Raw genomic sequence first — 24,820 nt, 5'->3', positions numbered from 1 at the left:
CTGCTGTTAAGGCATACCCAGACCGTGGAAGAGAGCCCTTTCTCCCAGACCTCCTGCATCAAACTCGTACATGTGGGGTCCTTATGAAAACTTACTCCCACATCCCCTTGCTTGGTGTGTTTGGCTTAGCAAGTTTACTTGAGACCCCGGTCAGTTAAATTGGGGATCGTCATTGTATGGGAATAATCTCGACTTCCCTGCTCATCAGTTAGTTGAGTGCCTGCTGAAACTCCTTGCCTCACCCTCCCTTGGGGGTTCTGCAGTGATTGTTCAGTCAAGGGGGTGGGAAGAGTGGCAGAGATCTGTGTTTTCATTTAGCATTCCAGGTGCTTTTGACAGTCACACCGGGGTGGGAAGGTCCAACTAGGCATCATATGACTGGGATTCTAGTCTTATTTCTGCCCCCTTCCCAGCTCCATGATCTTGGGTAGGTTCACCCTTTGAGCCTAAGTTTCCCCAACTGTAAAATGCAGGAGTAGGACGAGAGGACTTGAAATAGCCATAACAGTCTTTGCTTCTTTGGAATCCAGTGAGGGACTTGGTCCCTTCTTCTCATCTGTCCTTTGGTAGTTCCGGCATTTTTACACATCCAGAATCCTTCATTTATTTCAGATTTTGTTTCTCACGAGTGAGGACCACCAAATTGGGCTTAAAATGATTAGTCCTCCAGACAACATATAAAGTGGTTATGTTAAATGAACCTAAAATCGTGTTCCCTTTTCTCTGCTAAAAGAATGAGTTTAATCTCCTTATTTTTATCTTTGAAGATGTTGAATGGTGCTCCTAGCCTTTGGCGGTTATCAGTGTGTCTGGACCAGTACATGCATTCCAGTCTTTCACAGCCAGGACTGTCTAAAACCTAATTTGGGGCCATGGCTAATAGAAGAGGGGATGACCTGTATCAGCCAAGGGGAGAAAAAGCGTTTGCTTAGGATGAGGGAAAGATACAGTGAGAACCAAGGAAATCAATCCAGAAGCAATGGGCTTCATCTTTCCTACACTTTCGTTCCATTCTTCAAAACCTCAAAATTCTCCCTGCGTTGAGGCCAGCTTCAGACTCTGGAGAACTCGAGTTACGCTGGCCCAGGTTCCAAGCATGGGCTCAACCAGTGGAAGTCTAAATAGGCTAGAATGACTTAACTTTGCTTTAAAGAAAAGTTAGGTATTTTCGAATATTCGTGAAGCACTAGGCTCTATGCTAAGCTTGTTATGTGCAAGCCCTTATCTAATCCTCAAAACAACCCTTCAGAGTTCAGAGATTATTATTCCGTATTTAGAAGAAGAAACTAAATACTTTAAAAAAGGTTACATAATGTGCTCAGAGTTGCAGAGCCAGAATTTGAATCCAGCCTAGTCTGATTATAGTACCCACATCCTTCATCCATTTTCACCGTGCTGTCTCTCTACAAAGTTGGGGGGCAACCTGCGAATAAGCATTGCACAAGCAGGTCCCCTCAATGTGTGGCGCATTGACATTTCTCTTAAACCAGATACCCCTCCTGTGTCCACCAGGAAAACTCTTAGAGAGTAATTCTCTTCTGATAGTACAACATCAAAAAATTGTTTTAATTTGCCAGCCAAATTTTTAGTTGACCTTTGGAGTAAATTTGTCATCCTCCTTCTCTTTGCTTTTCACGGGATTCAGTTTATGAGGGAATGCTGGAATATATACTTGGCAATATTAAATGTTTGTATTGTCATATTATAATAATGAAAGGATGCCGTGAAAATTGATGGGGATGCTGAGCTCGTGGAATGATGGCATAAAAAGTAATAAAGAATCTGAAGGCTTTTTGAAGGGCCGGTGTATTAAAAATGCAAGACAGCCCCTGTAGAGAGAGGATGTGGTTTCGATAGGTGTGAATGATTAGCTTTTTTGCCTTAAAGAATGAAAAGTGAATTTGGCAGGGTTTTTTTTTTCTTTAATTGTTAAAAAGGATTTGTGTTAGAGTTAGAGCTGCAACTGATACAGTAAAAAGCCAAAACCCATGCAAGAATGTATTATATGCTAGTTGGTACTAATAATCCGAGAAAAACAGAAACTTGGATTTTTGCCCTTTTTTCTGTAACCTTGTAACCACCTTTTATAATAAAGCAGAGCTAGGATGGTAGGCTTGAGTTTAAGGCAAAATAAGGAACCTGGGTAATGGACAATGGACAATGAATTCTAAGTGATACTCTCATGGAAAAGTGAGAAAATGTCTCCCATGGCAGTGACCTCCAGGGTTATGGATGTGGCTGTGTGTATAAACTCTAGGTATGTGTTTGTGACATGGTGTTACTGCATTTGAGCAGTAGAAGGTCAGCACGGTAGACATTTGGATGGAATACAGACGTGTGGATTCCTTTTGATGCTGGGAATTTGGATTTCCTTCTACTTGGTCTTGGTAATTGCTACATCGACAATGCTTACCTCCAAATTAAGTCACAGTTAATATTCATCAGACTCTTAAGTAAATATCACCTCTCACCCTTTCATTCTTAATGTTCAGTATGGCAGACTACTTGTTTTTAAAACGAATAATATATATATATGCCTTCATTCCTTCTTGCCCCATGGTAACTTTTGAGACAAAACATTTTTTAAAAATCTAAGAATATTTTGGTTCTAACATCTAAAAACTTAGAATACATTTTAAAAAAACACACAAATAACTGTAGAAAAATGCCATTGCTAACATTTAATTGTCCTAACTGAGCCACTTTGGAAAACTAAATTCCTTTAGCATTATGTGTTCAGAGCATCTTTGAGTTTGGCTGTTCAATAACTTACTAAAGAACAGAGGGTGAATAACATAAAGTGGCTCCTAATATGGTATCATTTTCATTTCCTGTTTGTGGAAAGATAAATGCTAACACTGTAAGGCTTTTTCCTTCTTCTTAATTTATTCCTCCCTGCACCACAAGGGAATAAAAAGGAAAAAAAAAATCAAATGTGATATGGCTTGAGACTGAGTCATCCAGTTAAGATACGCCGAAAGCTTTTTCTCTTGCTTTTGTACCTTTTCCCTTCCCTCTCTCTGCCTTTGCCCAAATGCTGAAACACCCCTTTCTCTTAGAAAACACCTTTATTTACAAAATGTCTTATTTGACTTGAATTTTGGAATAATTCAGCTTACCAAAAATTGGTGTTTCTTTTTTTTCTTTTTCAAGAGTTTATCTTTAAATAATCTCTGTACCCACTATGGGGCTCAAACTTACAACTCCAAGATTAAGAGTCACATGCTCTACCAAGTGATCCAGCCAGGAACTCCCCAAAATTGGTATTTCAGAGATTTAAGGTTAATTATGTGACATAGAAGAAATGAGTCCCTCCCTAGTTCAAAGACATTATTTTGGATAAGTGGTCTATAAAAGTGCTGTTCTAAGTAAGACTCTCTCTACACCCTTCTCTCGTGCTTGTTTTCTCACCCCCCCCCCCCCCCCCCGCTCGCTCGCTCTCTCTCTCTCTCTCTCTCTCTGTCACTCACTCATTCGTTACGTCTACATTTCCCCAAAATTCCACAGCCCTTCTCTTAACTATACCTTTATCTTTTGGAACTATACTTCCCACTTACTTTACAGAGGTAATTATTATCATGTCTGGTATTTTTGCCCAGAGCATCTTTGCCGTAGACCTCTTTGTTGCAGCAATTTTTACCACAGAACTAATTGTCCTAAAGCAATTTTGCCATAAGAGATTAAAAAAAAAAAAAAAAAAAAGTAACTGGTTGACAGTTTGGTTTGACACTTTGGTTTCATTTCTCCACTGACAAAGTGTTTCCATTTTTACATTTATATAATGTACAAATGTAAATCTTAACCCTCATGCTGGGGTGTACCATGGCACAGAGTTTTCAGCCCCCGTTTCCCATAGAACTTTGGAACATCTGTCACTGGACATGTGACAGTAGGCTGAGCACAGAGAACAGCGTAGAAGGCTTTCACAACATAGCACGGAGCTCAGTTACAAACATATATTCTAGTATTTGGAAACCCTTGCCTCTTCTAATGAAGGAAGAAATTTTAACGAGGGTGAATCAAAGCAACAAAAAACCGTGATACTGCGAAGAAAAGAGTTTGAAGTTAGGTGAAATGCCGAGGTAGAATCCACAAAAGAAAATCCGTTATTTGTGCTGTTATTGCCACCATCTCCACTGTATCTTCTGAATGCGTCCAAATATTTTTTTTTAGTTCACAGGAGAATCGCTTTCATTTTGTTACTCATTTTATGTGTGTTCCCTTATGCCCTTCTTCACCATCCCTCTCTTATTGGCCACGATTTTATCCTTTATGGTAAAATTGTCTTCTGGACGATCAGGTGTGTGGCCAGAATGCTGGTGGCAAAAATGCTGGTGGCAAAACTATCTAGAATCAATTATTCTATGTCCCCTTTGCCCAGGTGTCTTAAATTATCAAAACTATCACCATGTTAAAATGGTTGGAGGCACGTATAAAGAAAGTAGCATCCAGTGAATAGTATTTGAGTGCCTCCAATGTACATTTGATGAAAAACCTGGGTGCTGTCAGAAGGTAATTATCTGTACAATGAGAAGACTGAAATTTTTGCTCAGATGGGACTAACACATAGTAGGTGCTCACATACTGAGGAAATTAATGATGAAGCTTGTTCTCCATGCCCTTGACCATAAGAACTTGTCATCTCCTGTAGCCCTGTGCTTGCCCGGCTAACACTGCTTCGCAGCACTGTGCTAATCCATGCCTGCCTGTTAAGAAAGGTGAAGTTAATTTTGCATAAATGTCCCCATGTGTCTGGGAGCTTTTCCACAACCACAAAAGATGAATTTATGAGTTTTAGCTACCTAGCTCATTTTCCTTTGGCTTCCTCATGAATAAGATTGGTTAATAGGCATGATTCACGTTTTTGTCTTTTAGCTGTCTGTGTTACATGGGACTCCTTGGTGCCAGCAGGTCTAGAACTTCCCAGTTAAAAGCTAATGCATCTTGTGTTGAGAAATCTCACACTGACACCTCCAGTTACTTCGAGTTTGGCAATGGTTGTGTAGATTTCAAAACGATTAAGCAATGAGAAAGATTTTGTCATGTGCAATGGTGCTATAGTTTAATTTGGAATATGTATCATTTTGGATGTTAAAATAGTAATGCATCTGTATTCAAAGAAATAACAGAGCTCTTTCTTCCTACTAGCTTGCAAAAGACAAAGAGCGCCTGCAAGCCATGATGACCCATCTGCACGTGAAGTCAACAGAACCCAAAGCCGCCCCTCAGCCCGTAAGTACCGAGCTACACCAGGGGAAACTTCACACTATTTCTTTGCTGCTTCCTCACCCCTAAGCATAGGAGGCAGGAAAAGCTACTCTGGCAGCTGTTAGTATTGAAGGACATAAGTCAGTGGAGTGTTTCCGGTTACCTTCTATAAAGGGGGTGGTGTGCAGGGCATTTCACAACGTAGAGGATGATTCAGAATCGGTCTTTGGCCACGAGGCCCAACAACTAGCTCTTCGGGACAGATGATTGATGCTGTACCAGGGTACGAAAATATGATAGGTCGCCGGGAGGGGGAAAGGTCTTTCTAAATGGTGTGAACCCAGAAAGAAGACAGCCAGACCATGGAGTCAGAAGAAAAGGGCATTTCAGCCTGCATTAGCCAAGAGACTGCGGGTATGAGAAAGGGAGTGAGGGCCAGTGCAGTCTAACGGTCACAGAGGAAAGACATAAGAAATAGGAAACACACTGTTGGAATAGCTGGAAGCTAAAATTGTGGAGGGCATCTAATGGTTATTAGAGAGTTAGAAGTGAATATTACTCTTTTGCAGTTAGGAGTTCCAACATGGTATGTTGAAATTACGTTTAACTTTTAGGAATCTCCTACTTCTTGCCTTGTTTCCTTTTCCTTAACCTTGAAGAGTGCCATCCGAGCACAGACAGTTAATATCTAAGCAGAAGGATGGTTTCTAAACCCCAAATCCTGTCTTGGGCCTCATTCCTTGCTATAAATTGATCTCTTTAACAGTTGTATTTCTCATATACTTATATTTCTAAAAATCCCCTTAGTAGCTTCTACTGATTATTCAAAATGGAGAGAGTGCTTTGCTTCTTGATTTTTAAGATTTGTAAAATTTAAAGGTACACTGCCTTTATTTGATTTTGCTTGGAGTCACTGTGTGAAAATTAATTGAGCGTTGACAATCTATAGTTAGTACCAGCAATTTTAATCAATATGCAATGATGCAGCGTAATGGCAAAGTATTGGTTTATCTGTTTTGACTGACTTTTTTCTATAAATAAAGCAAACATACACCCATATATGTATGATTTATGATGATAGAAATAAAACGGAGTCAGACTATTAACCCAGCAAATATGGTAGCCTGCCAAGATGCAGTTGGCAGACAAAATTAATGTCTGAAACAGAACACATTACTGAGATATAGGACATAAAATCATTAAACACTTTGTGCATCCATTTTTACTAGGAGAGAACCCTTAGTTTCCGTGTGTTTTGCACTAAATGGCCGTAGGACTGAATGTGTAGGCTACCAAAAAGAAAGGGAAACAAAAAGCCCTAGGCCATTGGGTATAATGGGATGAGTAGTCAGTTGTGCCATTTGTGTTGACTTCATCAGCCCCTTCTTGTAATCATAGGAGCCCAGTTTAGGAAGTTGGTAAGACCCGGAAATGACTTCATGGGGTTTTCCAGTGGGCACAGCCAACTGCTAAGGGAATCGATAGCCTTCGGAACTCTCATAAAGTCTTCAGGTGGCTTCTGTTTGGAATGGCTTTTTCCCCAGGATGAGGGGTATGGGTCTTTAAAGCTAGTAATAGGGGAGAGAATGGGATTATCTCTTACTTCCTCCATGGATTCAAAGCAATGATAGAATACTGTTTGGCCTCAGGACTCTGGGAGGTACTCATTTTGTATCATGGGGCTCTTTGGGAGGAGGAGGGATGAAAGTAGAGAAGGATTTGTGAAACCCCATGGGGCGCTCCGTGAGTGCTGGGGCAGGGTGTTGGCAGAGAGGGCCATCCATCCAGGTAAGCCTGCATAGGCCACAAAAGGACCCTTGGGAATCTCCATGAAGACCAGTGTGAAGCAGCCAGTAAACAGGGAAAAGCAGTCGTGGGGGAAATGCACTGGGGAGGAAGGTTTGTCTTGATTAGTATTAAAAAAAAAAAAAAAATGTTTTACATTCTAGAAAATTGTAACTTTGAAGGGGACCTCCTACTAAATTTATTTTTAACTGTTCTATTGAAAATTCTCTACCACTAGTCAACATTATCTCTTAGTAGTTCAGCACAGTATTTCTTTATTAAAAGAAATAGGCACGAATATTTTTGACTGAAAAATTAATAGCTTTTGAATTCATACACAGCAGGTTTTCTTTTGCAAAGAAGTCCAATATCGCTGCACAGCACTTCTATAACCATTTATTTAGTGTCCAAGTCAAACCTTTGACAGCTAGAGCAGCGCTACAAGCCAATATAAAGAACTCCAAGATGTAAACCAACAATAGGCCGTCTGTGTGAGGTTTGCCATTGTCAAATACATAGATTGTTTGGATTAGTTTATGTAAATGTACTGTTGTATTACCCTTTGAAAAAAAAAAGATCACATTTGTGTATGAAAAGTGGTTCCCTTCACAGGCAGCATTATAAATTCCTTATCCTTTAACTTACATGTAAGAAGTAAAAATTGGTGCCTGACAAGCAGATATTGCGTGACACTCTGTTGCTGGAGTGAACCTGCCTTCTTTTCATTTATTGGAAAATAGAAAATTTTATTACAGATACCATCTTATAAATCAGGAATTATTAAAATACGTATAGGTGAGGCATTGGGAAATTAATTATAAAAGGTAGACGTGTAGTGTTCTGCATAGATTTCTCACTTCCTTGCCAAAAAGGGGCGGGGGAGGCACAGGCATTTCGCAAACCCTTGGTTCTTTCAACTGGAGGGATACGGAGCTATCTGATGATCGATTCTCAGGTGCAAAATATTCCTTTTCCCTGCAATTAATTTATTCCACCTTAAATAATAGAATGCACCATGTATCCTTCTAGAATCTTTGATTTGAAATAAGCAGTCGTCAGGATTCAGATCTAACCATAGATGGGGACTTTCATGTTACAGCCTTGCCAGTAAGTTGATGAAGTTTTTTTTTTTTTCTTTTTTCCGTTTCTGTTTAAAAGGAACTGCATGTTTATTTTAAAATTCTTAGTCACTAAGTGATAGAATGCTTTGCTGTAAACGTTGCTTTTCACTGAATGCCATTTGGGTGGTACATGTCATTTGTTGTATCCAGTCATCCAACCGGTCGCTGTTGCACTGCATCAGAGAAACTGCCACAACCTTCTTGGATTGTTCTTAGCTCCGCTCAGACACGTTCCCCGGACCCTGTTGCGGAACCCGTCTTCCCCTGTGGGTAGTTGGAGGATATGCTCACCTCTGGACAGTCTCGAGTGTTTAGACCTGGCTCTAAGCTCATCCCACACTGGGACGTGCATAGGTGAGCTGGAGGAGGAGTGCCCAGCTTTCCTTTTCCTCGGACACCTTCAGTGGCACCTCTTCCTGCTTTGCCATAAAATCCTTTAGACCAGAAAAGAGCTCTCCTTTAGTAATTTATACCCAGGACTCCCACGGCCTGTTATGTTTGGAAAGGGAATTCCTGCACTTAAAGTCCAGCTATTTTATCAACAAGTATTTATGAAGTAAGCTGCTAAAAGCATAGAGCCCCCTCCCTGCCACTGAGGTGTTTGGAGTCTTGTGGGACAAGCTAACAACCACACACACCCACTGCATGAATTGTGCCCGTGTCGTTAGAACGGCTCACCTACATCGGGGATTGAGAGAGTCTTCAAAAGGAAGCAACGGAAAGGAGTCCGATCAGCGATTCTTTCCTTGGGTTCGGAGTAGGGGCGTGTGTGTCTGTGAGGAAGGCGACTGGGAGAGGAAGGCATGTCACGGGATCAGTGTGGAGGAAGCAAAGGGCCAGCCAACATCAGATAAACTAGGCTTTCCATTTTTTAATTTATTTTATTTGTCAGCTTTTGATTTTATTAAGGCTGGGCCCGGCGTGGAAAAGGATATGTAAAAGTTTCCCAGAGCGGCCGTATATTCTAGCAGTTGGGTAGGCACGGCGGGAAAAGCCTTTCTTGACATGAGTTTTAAAAGATTCTTCTCCTTTCCGTGTGAAGAGAAGCAAAAAACCCGACAGTAGTAAACTATCCTGATGAGACTGATGGCTATTCTTTTGTTCCAGACTCAGTAACATTCTCAAAGTAAACACCAGAGTGGATTGCTTGGGGGTTCGTGTCTCCATGCTTGCTCCATGGAGAATTTGCTGAGCTGTTTATTTCCTTGGAGGGAAGCGTAACTCAGAGGACAAAACAATAACAACAAAAGAAGCATTATCTGTGTTAGGACTTTATTAAGTTGTTAAAGGATTTTTTTTTTTAAGATTTCCCTCTCATAATCTGTCAGGAGAATCCTGTAAATTGTATTTTATAATACTGAGGACACAAGAGGGACACATTACTTCAGGGTATTCCTGCACACCAGAAAACAACTCCTGATGCTGGAAAAACCACATTCCTTCAGATTTGGTGGGCAAGTAATTATAGCGTAGGTAGTAGATCCTTCTTTATGAAAATGTTATAAAACACTTACAAGAACTTGGATATTTGAAGCAAAATGCAGTATTACATTTTCCTTTTTATGCATTCTCTTTTCCTCCAACCATAGCAATTAGGACTGTTATGAAATAGTTTTTAGCTGCTGTAAAAACAAAGTGTCCCCTCCCCCCGCCCCCGCCACACACACACACACACACACACACACACACACACACACACACACACATCTGAAAAAGGGGTCTTTTAAGTCCTGAAGAAATGGCTGATCCTTTGGGCTGCTTGTAGCCTTGCTTTAGGGCTAGAGAAACAATATTAGGCAGCCATAAAAGATCCTCTGGCACAACACACACAAGCTATTTTTATATACCGTGTTTCATGAAGCCCTCCCTGCCCGTCCCCACCTCTGTACCATCACTTTCTCATTCACTGCCCTCTGCCAGTGCCTGGCCCAGTGCAGTAGCTGGGACACCAAACCAAAGCTTCCCGTGCCCTGTCCTAGCCGCCCCACGGACACCCCTTAGGCCTCAGGAAGGCGGGCCCGCCCGAACGCCAGCCTTTCGCGTCTAGAAACACTGTGCAGTTTAAAGCAGGCCTCGAGCCCGAGCTGCTCAGGACAGTAAAACAAGAGCAGAAAAACGAGTTCTGTGAGCCTCAAAGTCTCTACTAAGCAGCTAGGTCCCCTGGTGTTTGGGTTTCAGGTCTGCCTTTTGTTCTCAGAATCTGTTTTCATGTGAGGCAAGAGCACAAACAAAAATAAAAATGAGTTCTTATGGGAATACTTACAACAAGTCTGTTTCTGTCCCGGGTTTACATCAGTGGTTTGTTTATTTTTTAAAAATGTGAGTGACTCATCATCTTTAGAAGAAGAGAGGAGGTTACTGTTTAAAAACTCGAGATTAATCTTTGAGAAAAGGGCTCAGTAGAGTAGCAGGCAGCTGACAGACTCCCAGTAGTTGGGATGGGTAAGTTTCCCAGCATAGTCCTTGTGGAAGTGAGCTGGGGGAAAAGCCGGTGGTCGAGAGCCCACGTGCATTTAAAACAGAAAACCCTCCAGCTACTTTAAGTGACGTAAGAATTTAACTTCTGGCCAGACCCTCAAAGCGATTATCTTTGCCGAAGTCATCACATGACGGAAACTTGCCATGTAGAAAATATGAGTTACTAACTTTTCTAAACATAGCAACTTCTTTTGAAATAGAAAATGGACACAATAAGAAAAATAGGAAAAGAAACCCTCCCTGCCTCCCAGTTGGATCCCTTCCTGCTCCATGCCCCAGAAAAAATAAATAAATAAAAAATAATCTTTTAAAACCTTAACTATGATCAGAAACACGAAGCGCATATGCTTTCATTTCTAATTGATGATTATATTAAGATTTAATAGTTTACAATTAAGATGAATATTTCAAGATTATAGCAAAACCCACACCGTTCCCGATTTGCTCTTCTAAGATGGTAATTAATTTTTCTTTTTCTTTCTGTGTGTGTGTGTGTGTGTGTGTCCACTGTTTTCAGAGACCTTAATTAAAAGAGCAGGTTTGGTTTGAACACAGAGCCTGTTTTGAATCCTTCCCCCCCCTTCCATCTTGTCTCTCCCTCGTGACCTTCCTCCCCGAAGATGGTTTCTCCTCAAGACAAGCATGTGATCATCAAACAGAAGTTTAAAAGTTAACAAACTTCTATAGCAGTTGACAAGGTTGACATTTCATTAACTTGTTGGTTCAGCCTTCAAATGATTTCACAAGGCGAAGCACCCCCTGTTTGGAGTTTACAGCTTTTTGTTCTTCCTTCCCTCACAGACTACAGTCATGTTTAATTTGGAATCTGGGCTCCTTTGGCAAATTAGCAATTAGAACAATTTTGTGGGAATATGTATATGTGTCATTAGTTTTCCTGCAAATTAATAGCAAGGGCAGAGGTCGGGCAGAAATTTTCCACTTGACTGCCGTTCCTCTATTGAGACTTGGCACTTGGTTGTGGAATGGCCACAGCTGCTCTCAGCCACCCTCTTCCTGGAGGAACTGTCTTTTAATTAGTTTACCTCACAGCCATCATTACAAATATTACTGCCTCCCCTCCTCGAAGTAAAATTACTGTTTCTACAAAATATTCCAGTGACATCTTGCACCACCTCACATTGGTGGTGGGGTCACTCGAATACAGCATTTAATCATTAGATCACCTCCATCCGCGTCTCCTAATTAGAACCCTTACAATACATTTTTATCTGGTAATTAGCTGAGATTGGCTGCTTCCTCTGTGGCTTATTAGAGACAGCCCAGCAGTGGGTGTGAATCACGGTGTCATTTGTCAAGCCTGGTAAGCCCCCTCTCTGCTCTCTTCTGGCTTGTGTTTATTTCCATTTGCTACCTGTGCTCAACAGCCTCCAGAAAACGCTACTGCCTAGGTCTTTGTGGGTTGTGCTCACCCTGGAGGGATTTTACTTTGCACTGTTGCTTTTTGGCTACAAGCAGGCCAGGTGTTAAGACCTGTGGTAAAAGCCACAGATGTCCGATTCTTTTCACATTTTAGGACACAGTACCATGTGACTTGTCTGATCTACATGAGCACCAGAGGATGGATTTGTACTTGCTGAATGTTTACGTGAGTTTTGAGTTTTTGGAGTGGAGTGGACTTGGTGCCCTTCCTCACCAAACGGGACAGGAGTAGGCACAGTTCTCGAGGCCATGGGGTTTCTAATTTTCATTGCATGTTTAAGAAAGTGACGGTGTTGAGGGGTACCGTTCTTAAATGGAAAAGGAAAGCCAAGAAGTACAATTACTCTCAGAATCGCTTTACGGTTGTTACGCACACTTTCCCTTGAATAGCGTCTGTATTTGATGGTAAGCTCTTCAGGGGCAGCAGTTAAATGTTCTATCCCTGTTTTTGTCATTTCTCTTCCAGATGCCTTCTGTTGGCTCAGTGATATTTATTGAATGTCATTTATAGGCGGGGATTAAAGCTATTCACTGAATCTTTTCCAAAAATAAGCATACAGAAAAATGAAACAGGCTAGTGTTTATTTTTCCCATTAACTGGGCCTGGCATCACAAGCGTGTGTCTGACTTTCGGTTCAGGTTCAGGATAGAGGCAAGTTATTTCATCGATCAACAGCCTCAGTTTGCTCACCTGCAAAATGTTGACTAATAACATCTCACTTATTGGTGATGGTATGAGACCTCAGTGAAATCACGCAGCGGCAGGTGATTTACAACAGTGGTTTCTACAAATGGTATCCATGACTTTCCAGGGTGTTTGGCTATTCTTACATCCAGCAGCATCTGAATTTTAAAAGCTGTATATTTATGAGCAGTAGCCTTTGAGGCACTAATTTCCTTGACCCGTTGCTTGGGCTGATGCTTATACACACTGTTGCTGTACTTGGTCAGTGATTAAGGCCCAAGGCAAAGAGGAGGTCAGCCCCAACCTTCCCCCTTGGCTTCTCAACTCCACTCCATCCCATGGCTGCTTCTCCGAACTGTAAGCACTTAGTCTGCAAATGCGTGTCACCAAGTCAGGTTTCCAGCGCTCATAAAAAAGCAGCTCCCAGCATTGACCCAGCTTGCCGGGGTGGGGGGGGGGGGGTGGGGGTTAAGGGCAGTGTCCTCTCCATAGCTTGCTCTCTCTCCTCAGGCATGGGGGTTGGGAGAAGGGTCTGGCGTTAGCAGAGTCAGCATTTCAAGAGGGGAGTTACAAAGCCAAGCACAAGTACAGGCTTGCAACCCAGTATTCCTTTCACAGTACCATGTGTACATTTTTCAATTAATATTTACCTAACGACATTTGATCCTTCTTTTCTTCACATCACTCGTCTTTATATCGTTGTGCTTTTTTATGGAACCACCCTAAACATACGGGAGGCATTCTCATGGCTTTTTTTCATTACCAGAGGATGGTAGGTTGAGTCTTCTCAACAAATTCGAACTTTTCATAGGCTCTTTATGAATCCGGAGGAATCTCATGTTTAATACCTTGTACAAATAATGCCTTGTCCATCTGCAATGGTGAAATACTTATGTTGTTAAATGATTCGAAATGTGGTTTGAGAAAACATTACCAAATAAGCCTACTTTGCGTGGGTTTCTTGGATTGGGGGCTGGCTAGAAGTATCTGAGATAGCAATTATGTGTAAATGGTAATATGTTGAAAATAACCAAGTTCTTTATCATAGCCAGACTTACATTTCTGGGAGAACAAATTGTGGGCAAGGGGGACAAGCCCTTTTCTTCAGTGTTATTAATAGAAGCACTTCAAGGTAAAGTCTAAATGGAAGGAAGAAGTACTCCTTCATTTTCCTGTATACTCCTTCAAATAAATAAACCCCTTTCCTGACCTGATGCTATAGATTCGATCATATTACTGAGGATTTGAAATCTAAAGAAAAATTTTTAGTTTCCGATCTTTTTGTATGTCATTTTTCTTTTAAATTAACAGATTCCAGTCGTACATTTATTAGAGTTTAGTGAAGATTACCCATAAAGCTTTCAAAGATTAGTCTCTGCCAACTGATGTAACTAAATGATGGTTTACTGGATCAGTGCCATTCTTGTTAATATGAGTCATAGGCCAGACATCTTTGTGATGGCTCCCTCCCTGAAGTTACATTATGAAGTAGCCTATCACTGTACCAGCCAGTGTGGTAGCCACTGGCTGCGTGTGGCTATCTAAATAAAAGTTTAGGGGCACCTTGGGTGGCTCTGTCTATTCCAAGTCTGACTCTTGGTTTTTTTGGCTTCGGTCACCATCTCACGGTTTGTGAGCTCGAGCCCCACATCGGGCTCTGCGCTGACAGCGCAGAGCCCGCTTGGGATTCTCTGTCTCCCTCTCTCTCTGCCCCTCCCCTGCTCACTCTCCGTCTCTCTCAAAATAAATAAATATTTTAAGTTTAGTTTTAATAAAAATGAAGCAAAAACAGTTCCACACTGGCTGCAGCCCTTTGCAAAAAGTGCTGTTTGGAGAGCTCAGGTCTAGCCCAGTGTATCCCAAGAGGTGGCTTCTGCAACGTTGGGGTTCAGCGGGTGCTACCAGAACTCCATCTCCCTGTGTGCGGTCTGCCAAGCACAGCATGCTACTCAGGAGGGTTCAAAAGCACAAGTACTACAAAGACAGTTCTTGATGACTGAAGAAATGTTTTGACCCCGAACTTGTCAGACTCACTGGGCTAGATAACCCCTTTCTGCAAACACTCATCTGTAACTGTCTTTGGAAAACACCTGTGTTTCCACGGGTCCATATCCTTTGGACATGGCCAGAGGTATTTTCAACTACTCAGTGAACTCGCCTCCTATTCCTGTTGATTATAAGTATCTGTTTAGAGAAGGAAAAGTAGCCAGGCATTTCCTGTGTTACTCCTGCTGGATTTCAGATGCCTTCTTGCTCACCGTTTTTTGCGAAGGTCTTCTAAGGATTATTCTTGTCCTCACAGCTGAATCTGGTATCAAGCGTCACACTCTCCAAGTCTGCATCAGAGGCTTCTCCACAGAGCTTACCTCATACTCCAACGACCCCAACCGCCCCCATCACTCCTGTCACCCAAGGCCCCTCCGTCATCACCACCACCAGCATGCATACGGTGGGACCCATCCGCAGGCGGTACTCAGACAAATACAACGTGCCCATTTCTTCAGGTAGATACTCCATCTGTGCCTCCTGTAGAATTGTAACATGCAGTTCTTGTAGACCAGCCTCTCTTTAAAAAGTGATAATTAATAGGACAATGATTCTTATTTAGCAGATATCGCGCAGAACCAAGAGTTTTATAAGAACGCAGAAGTTAGACCACCATTTACATACGCATCTTTAATTAGGCAGGTAAGTAAATAACACAGTATGTGAAATTCTAGCAAAAGGTATACATGTGCATGGATATATTGATGAAGTAGATTTAAAACCGTTTAGTATGCAGGCATGCTAAAACCTTTTCTATAAGGTTTTTTAAAACTGCAATATATAACATAATTGCTTTTGATTAAGTATTACAATACGATGTGATTATTAGGAAATTCATTTCACACAACAGTGAAAATGAGCCTGTTTAAAGATGGCAAGTCAATTATCACAAGCTACAGTAATCTCTGATCCCTAGAATTAATCTGAGCTCTAAATAATTACTGAGCTTTAATCAGCTAGTGAAATGTTTTGCATTTCTCTTTGATTCTGCTTTATGAATGACTAATAAATTAATATTTCTGTACGGAAACAGAAATAAAAACTCAAAACAATTAGATAATTCCATTTTGAATTTTGCTATTGAACTGTTAAATACAACCATTAATCTGAGATCATTTTGTGAAACCTTTCTTGGGCTTTAGCTCTGAATCATGGTCATTTTATATTTTCAAGAAACTGTATAATGACGATTCTGCTGATTTGGTCATAAATTATCTTCTTTTGTCACTTTTGCTTCACAGGCCATTCTCGAATCTCCAGAAAAGCAGCTAACACTAAATGAAATCTATAACTGGTTCACACGAATGTTTGCTTATTTTCGACGCAATGCTGCCACGTGGAAGGTAAGCTTTCTCACAGGCCTGTTTAGGCTTGGATCTTACCTTTTTTCTTTTCTTTTTTTTTTTTTTTTAATTAACATTTTTTTAAGCTTATTTATTTTGAGAGCCCGAGTCGGGGAGGGACAGAGAGAGAATCCCAAGCAGGCTGTGTGCTTTCAGCACAAGCCCAACGCCGGGCTCGATCCCACAAACCATGAGATCATGACCTGAGCCCTGATCAAGAGTCCCACGCTTAACCGAGTAAGCCAATCAGGCGCCCTGGAACTTTCCATTTATAAACGACTTTGTTGTAAGATACATGAGTATTGTTTTCATACACACAGAGTCAGAGTTACGGGAGTATTTTAGTGAGCGGATAGTTTATTGGGATTTAAATGCTGGGACAGAAGACTCCTATTACATTGGCATCAGATTTTGGATGGACCAGCCAGTAAAACCATTTCTATCTGATTGTTACTGTGTAAGGGAAAAAGAATAGAGGACACTGTTGGCCCAATGTTGAGGTTGTCCTGTTATTTAAACAAACCTCATGCTTTTCAGTCTTAAGCCTCCACCAGAATTTGCTGAGATACACAGCTTCTTTTTTTTTTTTTTTAACCTGGGGAACTAAGACTTCACATAACCTTAACAGGTTTGATTCAGAAAAACAAACAAACAAACAAAAATTTTTAAAAAACTCCTTACTGTAATTAGTAGAGAAAGCTACACAATCTAAGTAGTAGCACTATATATAGGAGTCAATACAGGAAAGCAAAATATATTATTAAGGTTTTGGATTTAGTTCCTTTTTTTTCTTTTTTGCATCAAACTATTAATCAGAGATTCATAGATACTCTGAAAAATTGTGTACCTTCACTCTAACACCAAACATCTGTTTGCTATAAAACAAATCAAATTCCTCAGCTCCACGGGGAATGCCCTAACCAGGCTGGAGGGTCACATGACATACCTCATTTCTAGTTGGGTCATTTTCTGCTGTATTCAATGAAGCCCTCACAAATTTTTGAATTTTACCTCTCAATTTCTTGATTTAAATGTTCCTGCTATAGAAGAGGGCCAGTCCCATGTCACAATTTTTTTGCTCTTTTACTACCTAGAATTCTCAGAATCCCCCAATTCCACCACAGTTTGGAACATTTAAAATGCACATATCTTAGGATACTGTACGTCCTCATAAATATGATAGGGATTCGTGTTAGGGTGCAAAGGAAATTCGCTTTGCTACTTTTTAAATTTTAGATAGGACAAAAACAAAAACAGAAAACACATTTCCTCTGTTATGTTCTTGGTAAATTAGCATTTTAAAAGAAAATGAATATAACCATAGAATTAATTTATCAACCTTACCCAGCCCTGCATATCTATTATGGCTTGAAGTGTCCTTTTTCATTCCATTAAAACACTTGGGTGCTGAAGGAGACCTCTGTTCAAGATCTTACCCTTTCTTCCTCAGCCTCCCTTAGGGGATAAAATCCCGAGTATCTTTAGCTATGAATGCTTTCAAAATACAGGAAGCATAAGCATGAAGCAGACATTTTCTTCAAATTGCCTTTTTTAAATAGCAAATGATCAAATTTAAAAATAATTACTAGTTGTGAATATGAAATTTAGGCTCAGATCTACAGCTTTAACTTTTTCATTTTTGCAAACTGCAGGAAAAAGTGCCATCAGTATGAACAATCCTAGATAAAGTACCAAATGATTCATCTTATTTGTATTGTAATCTTAAAAGATGAAATGCCCAGTTTAAATTGTGACTGAAAGGGGCTTACTCATCTTTTTGGGAAACTGGATTTCTGGATATTTTTGCAGAGCTGTACAGTCTTGGAAAACAAACCTTAAGTTTGAGTTTATATCATACATGGCTATATGCTTGAGACAGATCAATAGCAATCCTTCTGGCAGATGTGGTTTCTTTAGATCTTTTGCAGGGCTAAACATTTCGATGCTTATTTTAAAATATTAGACAATGATAAGGTTGAGGGGAAATGTTGATTTTTTTCCCCCAATTATGTCTTCAGTGTGTATACATGATCTGTCTGGGATTTTTAAAAAGAAAACTTGGGTTTATTTTAAATCTCCTTAGTATTATTGTTTTAGGAGGTAAGAGGAGATCCTTAGTATCCCTCTCCTGTGCCTTAATACAGTATAAAAAAGAAAAATTTTCTTGAAAGAGGAGACTACAATTACAAGTATACTTGAGAGGACAGATTTTTTCCCATATAACATGAGATAAAATTTCAGCGATTTTTCTTTTGTTTTGTTGTTACGCAAACCTATCCCACCGATTAGAACCGGAAGTGTCCTTCCATAATCAGCTGGATGTTTTGAACCTCCCCCCATTATGCTGGCATTGCTCAAAAACTCTGAGACTTTATCCCGTGGATTCCCCTTGTGAGTAGTTGATGACTTAGCTGTGAAAGAAAACTTGTCTCCTTATCTTTGAATCTGCCGTAACGAAAAAGAAAAATCCTCACTATCTAGTTGGACCCCTCACAGAGTCACCAGTGGTGATTACCTACGCCTTGAAACACTTCTCCGTATGTTTGGAGAGGAAGTACTGTGGGTAGCACCAGAGGCGGTATGCAGGACGTTTGAGCAACGGCAGCATCATTGGAAGGGAGTGGCGGTACTACGAGGCAGGGGAGATGGGATTTCTGCGTCCCCTCTTCACGCCACAGTGGTCACCCCGCTTCTTCCCTGTAGGAAGAAAGTTTTGAGTAAATGACATGGGTCTTTCTGCAATGTTCTCTTGTCTCACTTTGAGTCTAAGTCACTAAGTTCAACCAAGAAGGTTACAGACATGAAGCTGTGCTTCCTGCTGGCCCCATTACGGGTTGTGCATTTCAAAGGAAAGATGAGCTGTGGAGTTGAGATCCTCCTTTCTGGTGGAATTCAGATGTCAAGGGTCTCAGTTAAGAATGCTCTTAGAAGTGACTTTCAACCTTAAGAAAGAAACACGGTGGGGGGAATATAGAAATATGTATCTTTAGGAACCGTCAGCTTCAGCAGTATTCTCTTTTTGCCATTGAGAGTTTGACTCAAGTCTTCCTCTGGCGTTTTCTGTTAATTAAGATAATTGCCCCTAGCAAGGGCCAAGTTTGTATATATTCGGGAAGGTAAGACATAGTTTGATGATGGATACTGATGCATTGGGGTTCATGTCATTCCCTTATCCTGTCACCCCCATGAGCCAATGCTCTCAATGGCAAAATCCAATTGAGGTAAATCTGACAAAACCTACAGAAGGTACTAAAGCCAAAATATTGAAGAACAAAAAAGAACCAGGACGAAACGTATTCAACAATATTATCACCTTGCACGATTTTTTTTTCCAATACCCTTTTTTACGGGAGAGAAGTGGGCTTAAAGGGGACAGTTTTATGCTTTTACATGTTTCTTTATTTTGAAGTGACATTAACAATATTTTCAGATTTTTACTGTGAAACCTATTTTGGGCTGATATGCATATTAACTATTTCTTCTGGTTCACTACTACCAGAGACTAAATTTAAATGCCAAAGTATAATTAAGTGGTAATTTTGGTGTTTTTTTTCTTTTTTTTTTTTATTTCTCCTTTTGGAAAAGGCATCCTTCACCACAAGAAGGTCGTCCATGGGGGTGGTAGCTACAGGTCTTGGGGACGGTTTTACAAATGCGGACTGTGAGGCTGAATGTACTGCTGTTTTTGGAGTCTTTTCTTATAGAAAATGTAAATGTTCTCTCTTTTATACTTGCTGCAGAATGCAGTGCGTCATAATCTTAGTCTTCACAAGTGTTTTGTGCGAGTAGAAAACGTTAAAGGGGCAGTATGGACAGTGGATGAAGTAGAATTCCAAAAACGAAGGCCACAAAAGATCAGTGGGTACGTCCACCATGTTTGAACTTCTTAGCCTAGCTCGGATTGTGCTAACAAGTGCAAAGTAGAGGCTTTTGGCTGCTAGATGGTGTTAGACCAAAGAACTGGTTCCACGTTGTCTCAATTAAGGGAAGCAAAAAAGCATTTCATCCCTCCTGTTTTGTATACCCACCAGTCCCCCCGCCCTGCTTGCCGGTCTTTGTTACATCACACGCTAGTAGCTTTTAGGTGGCAATGCATATTAACCCTCACAAACCATTGGCTTATGCTTATTGCATTTTATTTTCTTTTTCCTGTTCCCTGTATTGGATGTCTGTTCTGCCCCCCCAACCCCGTCTCCTTTTGTTGCCACTTCATCTCCTTTGCTGCTGCTCCTATCCCAGGGTGCCATTCGCACCAACCTCTCACTGCATAAGTGCTTTATCAGAGTAGAGGATGAGTTTGGGTCCTTTTGGACAGTTGATGATGAAGAGTTTAAACGTGGCCGCCATATTCAACGAGGCCGTCCTCGCAAATACTGCCCCGATGAAAACTTTGACGAGCTTGTCGCACAGTAAGAGCCTTTACTTGCTTTTGTTTTTTTTTTCTGCTGTTGCTTTGGCTTTGCATGGTTGACTCATCCCATGTAGTTTTGCATTTCACCAAGTAGCGGTGCCACGGCTTTCTGCAATGGAACTAAATTGTGTGATTTGTACATGTATTTCTCTTGTTTCTCTTTGGAACACCAGTGCCTTGAATAATGCTTTTTTGACGTCTTTAATGCAAACAAATATTGGTTGTATTTTGATTCAGCAGCTTACGGGGACCCTTTAAACCCAAATACTGTGGCGTGAAAGTCATTCCTCCAAGTAAAAAAAGGCAGCTTTTATTTAGAGTTCAAATATGTCTTTAACTGGGTAAATTTCTTGTTACTTGCTCATTCAGTGTAATAATGTAACTGAAGTGAAATGAATCATTAGAAATCAATAACAGCAAATACACTTCCTTTAAAGGCCAGTCATAAATCTGGGTGACTTCCTACTGGAAGCCACACTTTCCCTTCAGCGTGTCCTGATACTCAGCTAGAGATTTTTTTCCAATGGCCTCTTGTCTTCCTTTGATGAAAGGACGACACGGCATGACCTATCAAGAAAGAGTTCGTCCCAGCCTCCATCCTTACTTAGGAACAATCCTTCCCTGTCCTTCTGTCCATCTTCGTTTAGCACTAAATGTGCCTGGGAGGGAGATCATGCCCTTCCTCCTGTGGTCGATCTGGAGTTCAAGTCATGGAGAGGATTAAGAGTCAAGATTCTTCTCCCCAACTCCCAGCTCACTGGCCTCCCCTAGCCCGACGCCCCAGAGCTTCTGCCTTTCTTTGGCACTCATGGCAGCTACTAAAACTTGGTAGAGAGCAGTCCATATTTGGTGAAAAAAAATTCACCAGTGGAGGGGCTGGTCTAACTTAAACCAGAATCGTGCACCCAGGTTCCCGGAAGCGCAAAGTCCTATCCAGAGGTGTTCACGTACACCGGCCCCATACTAAAGCCAGGGGGCTGGGGACAAGACCTACCTTCTCTTGGGTTTTGTTAATGGGGGAAATTTCTGATTTAGAAGGATACCAGCTAGTGTAAGATCAAACTTAGCTAGGAACTCAGGGGAGGATTGCGTTTAACTTTGAGTTTTTATCTTTTTCTTATGCAGTAACCCTTCCCTTATTAAAAACATGCAAAGCAGCCACGCCTACTGCACACCTCTCAATGCAGCTTTACAGGTAAGATTAATGGTCGTCCCGAATATGCGGCAGAGGCCCGTGTCTCCCCCACTCATTTCAAAATATATTAGCCTCGCTCTAATTAGATATTAAATTTTAATTCCGTTAAACTTTTTTCTTAAGTGCACAAAGCATCGTACTCCCTGGAGGCAAACACATTGGGCTGTTTCAGCATTAGCAGGATGCTTAGCATTTTGAATATTGTGGCAAAAAAATTAAAAGTTCACTTATTAATATTTATCAGCAGTATCATAATTTCCATCCTCTTATTTCAGAATTTCACTTGAGGCAAAAATACCACAAGTGTAATTACTCTAGCACAGCTATTAATGTGCTGGATGATAGGCCACTGGATCACATGACCTTCTATTGTTCACGGGTTTAAAGAGAAAGCAGAGCTTTTTATTTCTTCTTCTCAAGTCTATTTCCGCATCTTTAGTCCATCGCGGGGGCAGGGGAAGAGATCCAGGTTTGGTTCACTTGGTACAAGTACACGGTTTCTGTTTGAACTAGAGAGGTGTTGGGGAAAACTCTTTACGTTTCCAGCAGATTGCTCAACATTACATAATAAGCACACGGAATGTTTGTTTCCTACTGACAAACCAAGCACTCATTACATAACCAGCATAACCGGGGGATGAAGACACTGGCGTTGGGCAGGAATGAGTTTACCCCTGCCCCCCCCCCCCCCCGAAACGAGTAACCAAGGCTGCCCAGCCTTCTATCTGTGGCGTTTCTCAGCGGTCCAGGTTGAGTTTGACCCTCCCTCGACTGTTCTAGAAGACGCGCCAAGAGAACCTTGCTAACTTTCAAGACATTTTCTCTAGATAGATTGGACATATATAATCCAGTGGGGCTTTATCACCCCGATGTGTCGTGCCCCTTCAGAAGGCCGTAATACACAGATGCAACCATTTGCTGAGAACAAGAGTGTGACAAAGGCTCCTTGAGGGAGAAGGGGAGAGAATGAAAAATTGTTGAGATACTTGACGTTACACGAACAGAGTGCAGCGCAGAGGAGACCAGGACGGACACCCCGTTGTCACTACTCACTGCAAAATGTTTACTGAGCCCCTAACCTGCTCACAGCTCCCGACATTAGATGATACACCATTAACGTGGTTTCCTTTCAGAGGCAAATTCACTGAACTTAGCTTTTCAGTAATTATATTTATTTATTTTTAGCCCGAACCAACTTTACTAGGAGGAACTACTTTCTGAGTTTCTGTTAATTACTTGTAGTTTACACAGTAACTTTAGAAAAGCAAATGAGCGCACGCTTAGATGCCGCCACTGTAAATACCATTCATTAGGAACTTATTTTCCCTGGAGTCTTGTGAAGTGTGAATTTAAAGGCTGCTCTATCTGGGAGAGTATTAAGATTACAAGCACATTTTACATTCATGAGGCGGAAAGGAAAGAAAAAAAAAACGCAGTGATCCTCTGGATTCTCTTAACTATGTGAGTAATTTGAATTAGTATGCCTTATCATGACAGACCTGTTCATGTTTCATCTCCAAAACATTGGTTTTTGGCATCCTCTGTACCCTTTCTCTACTTCCAGCGGTAGCCCCAAACTGTCCTGCACTTTTCCAAGAACACTTTGCATAATGAGGTGAGGTGAATACATTGATAAAAATTCACGATTTGACGAATGGATCTTTTTTTCCTCTGCTCTAGGAGTTTGGATCCATGGTCAGTAGACAGTCTCATGTCACTTTCTGCTGGGCACATTGAATCAGGATTCTACCAGCAGCCTTTCCTGCCCATGATTGCCCATTTACATTTTTCAAGACAAGTAAAAATAATAGTGGAACAACATCTTAAAAAGATTACTAGAGCAACATAATGCATGATATACAATATATAAAATAGGACAGCAGAATCCACTACAGAAATAAAACATTGGACGTGAGACAGATTGCATTATGCTCTGAAAAAGTGAAGTAACTAAGGGTAACCGTAAAGCTTCTTATTTATAGACTGCCTTTCCCCCGAGGATCTTAGCATGGTTCATGTTCCAGGAGCAGTGGTACCTACAGACTTCTGCCCCATTACTTGAGCACCTGAGTTCTGTTTGTTTTGTGTGTGTGTGTTTTTGGTTTTGTTTTTTGGCAGAGGTGTTTGATATGAAACCACATACAGTACACAGGACCATTATATGATTAAGTCCATTATAAAAATTGTAACCCACCTGCTTCCACTGAGGCATCAGCTACAAGAAACAACCACTTTGTAACACATAAGCAGTTGGTAGAAAATGTTTCTAACTGGGGGGGTGGTTTGATCACTCACTCAACAAAGAATGTACAAGAAGCTCTGCATATCAGGCACCAGCTTCTCTTTGCTGCCCACTTGATCATTATCGTAAAGGTTATTAATGCTGGTTTTCTTCACTCACAACCAAGGGATCGATACAAGTGCCTGCCTTTTGGATGCCTTTCACTGCTGTGGCTGTTGGGCCTCAGCCCATATTTTAATGACCTTCACCTAGAACACTTTGAGAGCCAAGGAGAACAGATCATCTTAAGGTTGCTCTGTCCATAGGGTGACCAGCTTCTCCCACAGAGCACATTCTTACAAACATTGCAGTTTTGCCTTTACAGCTCAGTTTTTGACTTGAGAAGCTGTTGCACCAGGTTCTGACTGTGTAATAGTGAAATGCTCTTGTTAGAGCTGATGGTTCCTGCAGAACTTCCATGATTAAGAGAGGCATGACCACTGAGTTGTCTCAAATAAAGGCAGTTAAGATGCTTGTCCAGCTGCAGTTTGAAAGAAAAAAACAACAACCTGGCAACTGTTGTTGATTTTTGCTCTGCCAAGAAAAAAAAATGCTTTATTGCCATTACCAGAGATCTGTTGAAAAAAGTACTTGATGCAAATTATTTAACAAACTGTAGGAGAGCAGAGAATGTTCAGATTCACTGTTCATCAAAATAAGTTCACCACATTTGGAAATAAAAACAGGATTCCCCCCCCCCCCCCCCCCCCCCACTTTTTAAAAGAAGGCAGTTACGTAAATACAGAAGTGGAGAGAAGGGAAATCTGTGGGCTTGCAGCAAGAGGGCTTGGCTTTGAAATAGCGCCCTATTAAGTGAAGACCCATCA

General features: G+C 41.1%; 1 protein-coding gene and 1 long non-coding RNA gene across 10 annotated transcripts in view; one reads left to right on the top strand and one right to left on the bottom strand.

The window, feature by feature from the left end:
* FOXP1 (forkhead box P1) overlaps positions 1-24,820 on the top strand; it is a 386,554-nt gene that overhangs the window by 348,313 nt on the left and 13,421 nt on the right. For 6 of the 9 annotated variants that reach the window (XM_053897308.1, XM_053897310.1, XM_053897309.1 and 3 more), the window contains 6 exons: positions 5,149-5,232; positions 15,020-15,221; positions 15,326-15,405; positions 16,005-16,106; positions 19,847-19,968; positions 21,643-21,712. In XM_053897308.1, coding sequence (XP_053753283.1) covers positions 5,149-5,232; positions 15,020-15,221; positions 15,326-15,405; positions 16,005-16,106; positions 19,847-19,968; positions 21,643-21,712 — 660 coding nt within the window. Of the gene's footprint in view, positions 1-5,148; positions 5,233-15,019; positions 15,222-15,325; positions 15,406-16,004; positions 16,107-19,846; positions 19,969-20,345; positions 20,516-21,642; positions 21,713-24,820 lie in introns of all 9 variants that reach the window. The other 3 variants (XM_053897311.1, XM_019428436.2, XM_053897312.1) reach the window with 2 other exon arrangements.
* LOC128775542 (uncharacterized) lies at positions 7,249-10,883 on the bottom strand. Its single transcript, XR_008420301.1, has 3 exons — positions 10,378-10,883; positions 8,793-8,902; positions 7,249-8,548 (listed from the first exon to the last, which is right to left on the bottom strand). It is a non-coding gene; the product is annotated as an uncharacterized LOC128775542 (long non-coding RNA).

Source organism: Panthera pardus, unplaced genomic scaffold (genome assembly GCF_024362965.1).
Source record: "Panthera pardus isolate Hobbes unplaced genomic scaffold, ASM2436296v1 HiC_scaffold_8, whole genome shotgun sequence".
NCBI classification, from domain to species: Eukaryota; Metazoa; Chordata; class Mammalia; order Carnivora; family Felidae; genus Panthera; species Panthera pardus.
Note: the sequence above shows the minus strand (reverse complement) of the source record. Positions and strands in the feature narration are given on the sequence as shown.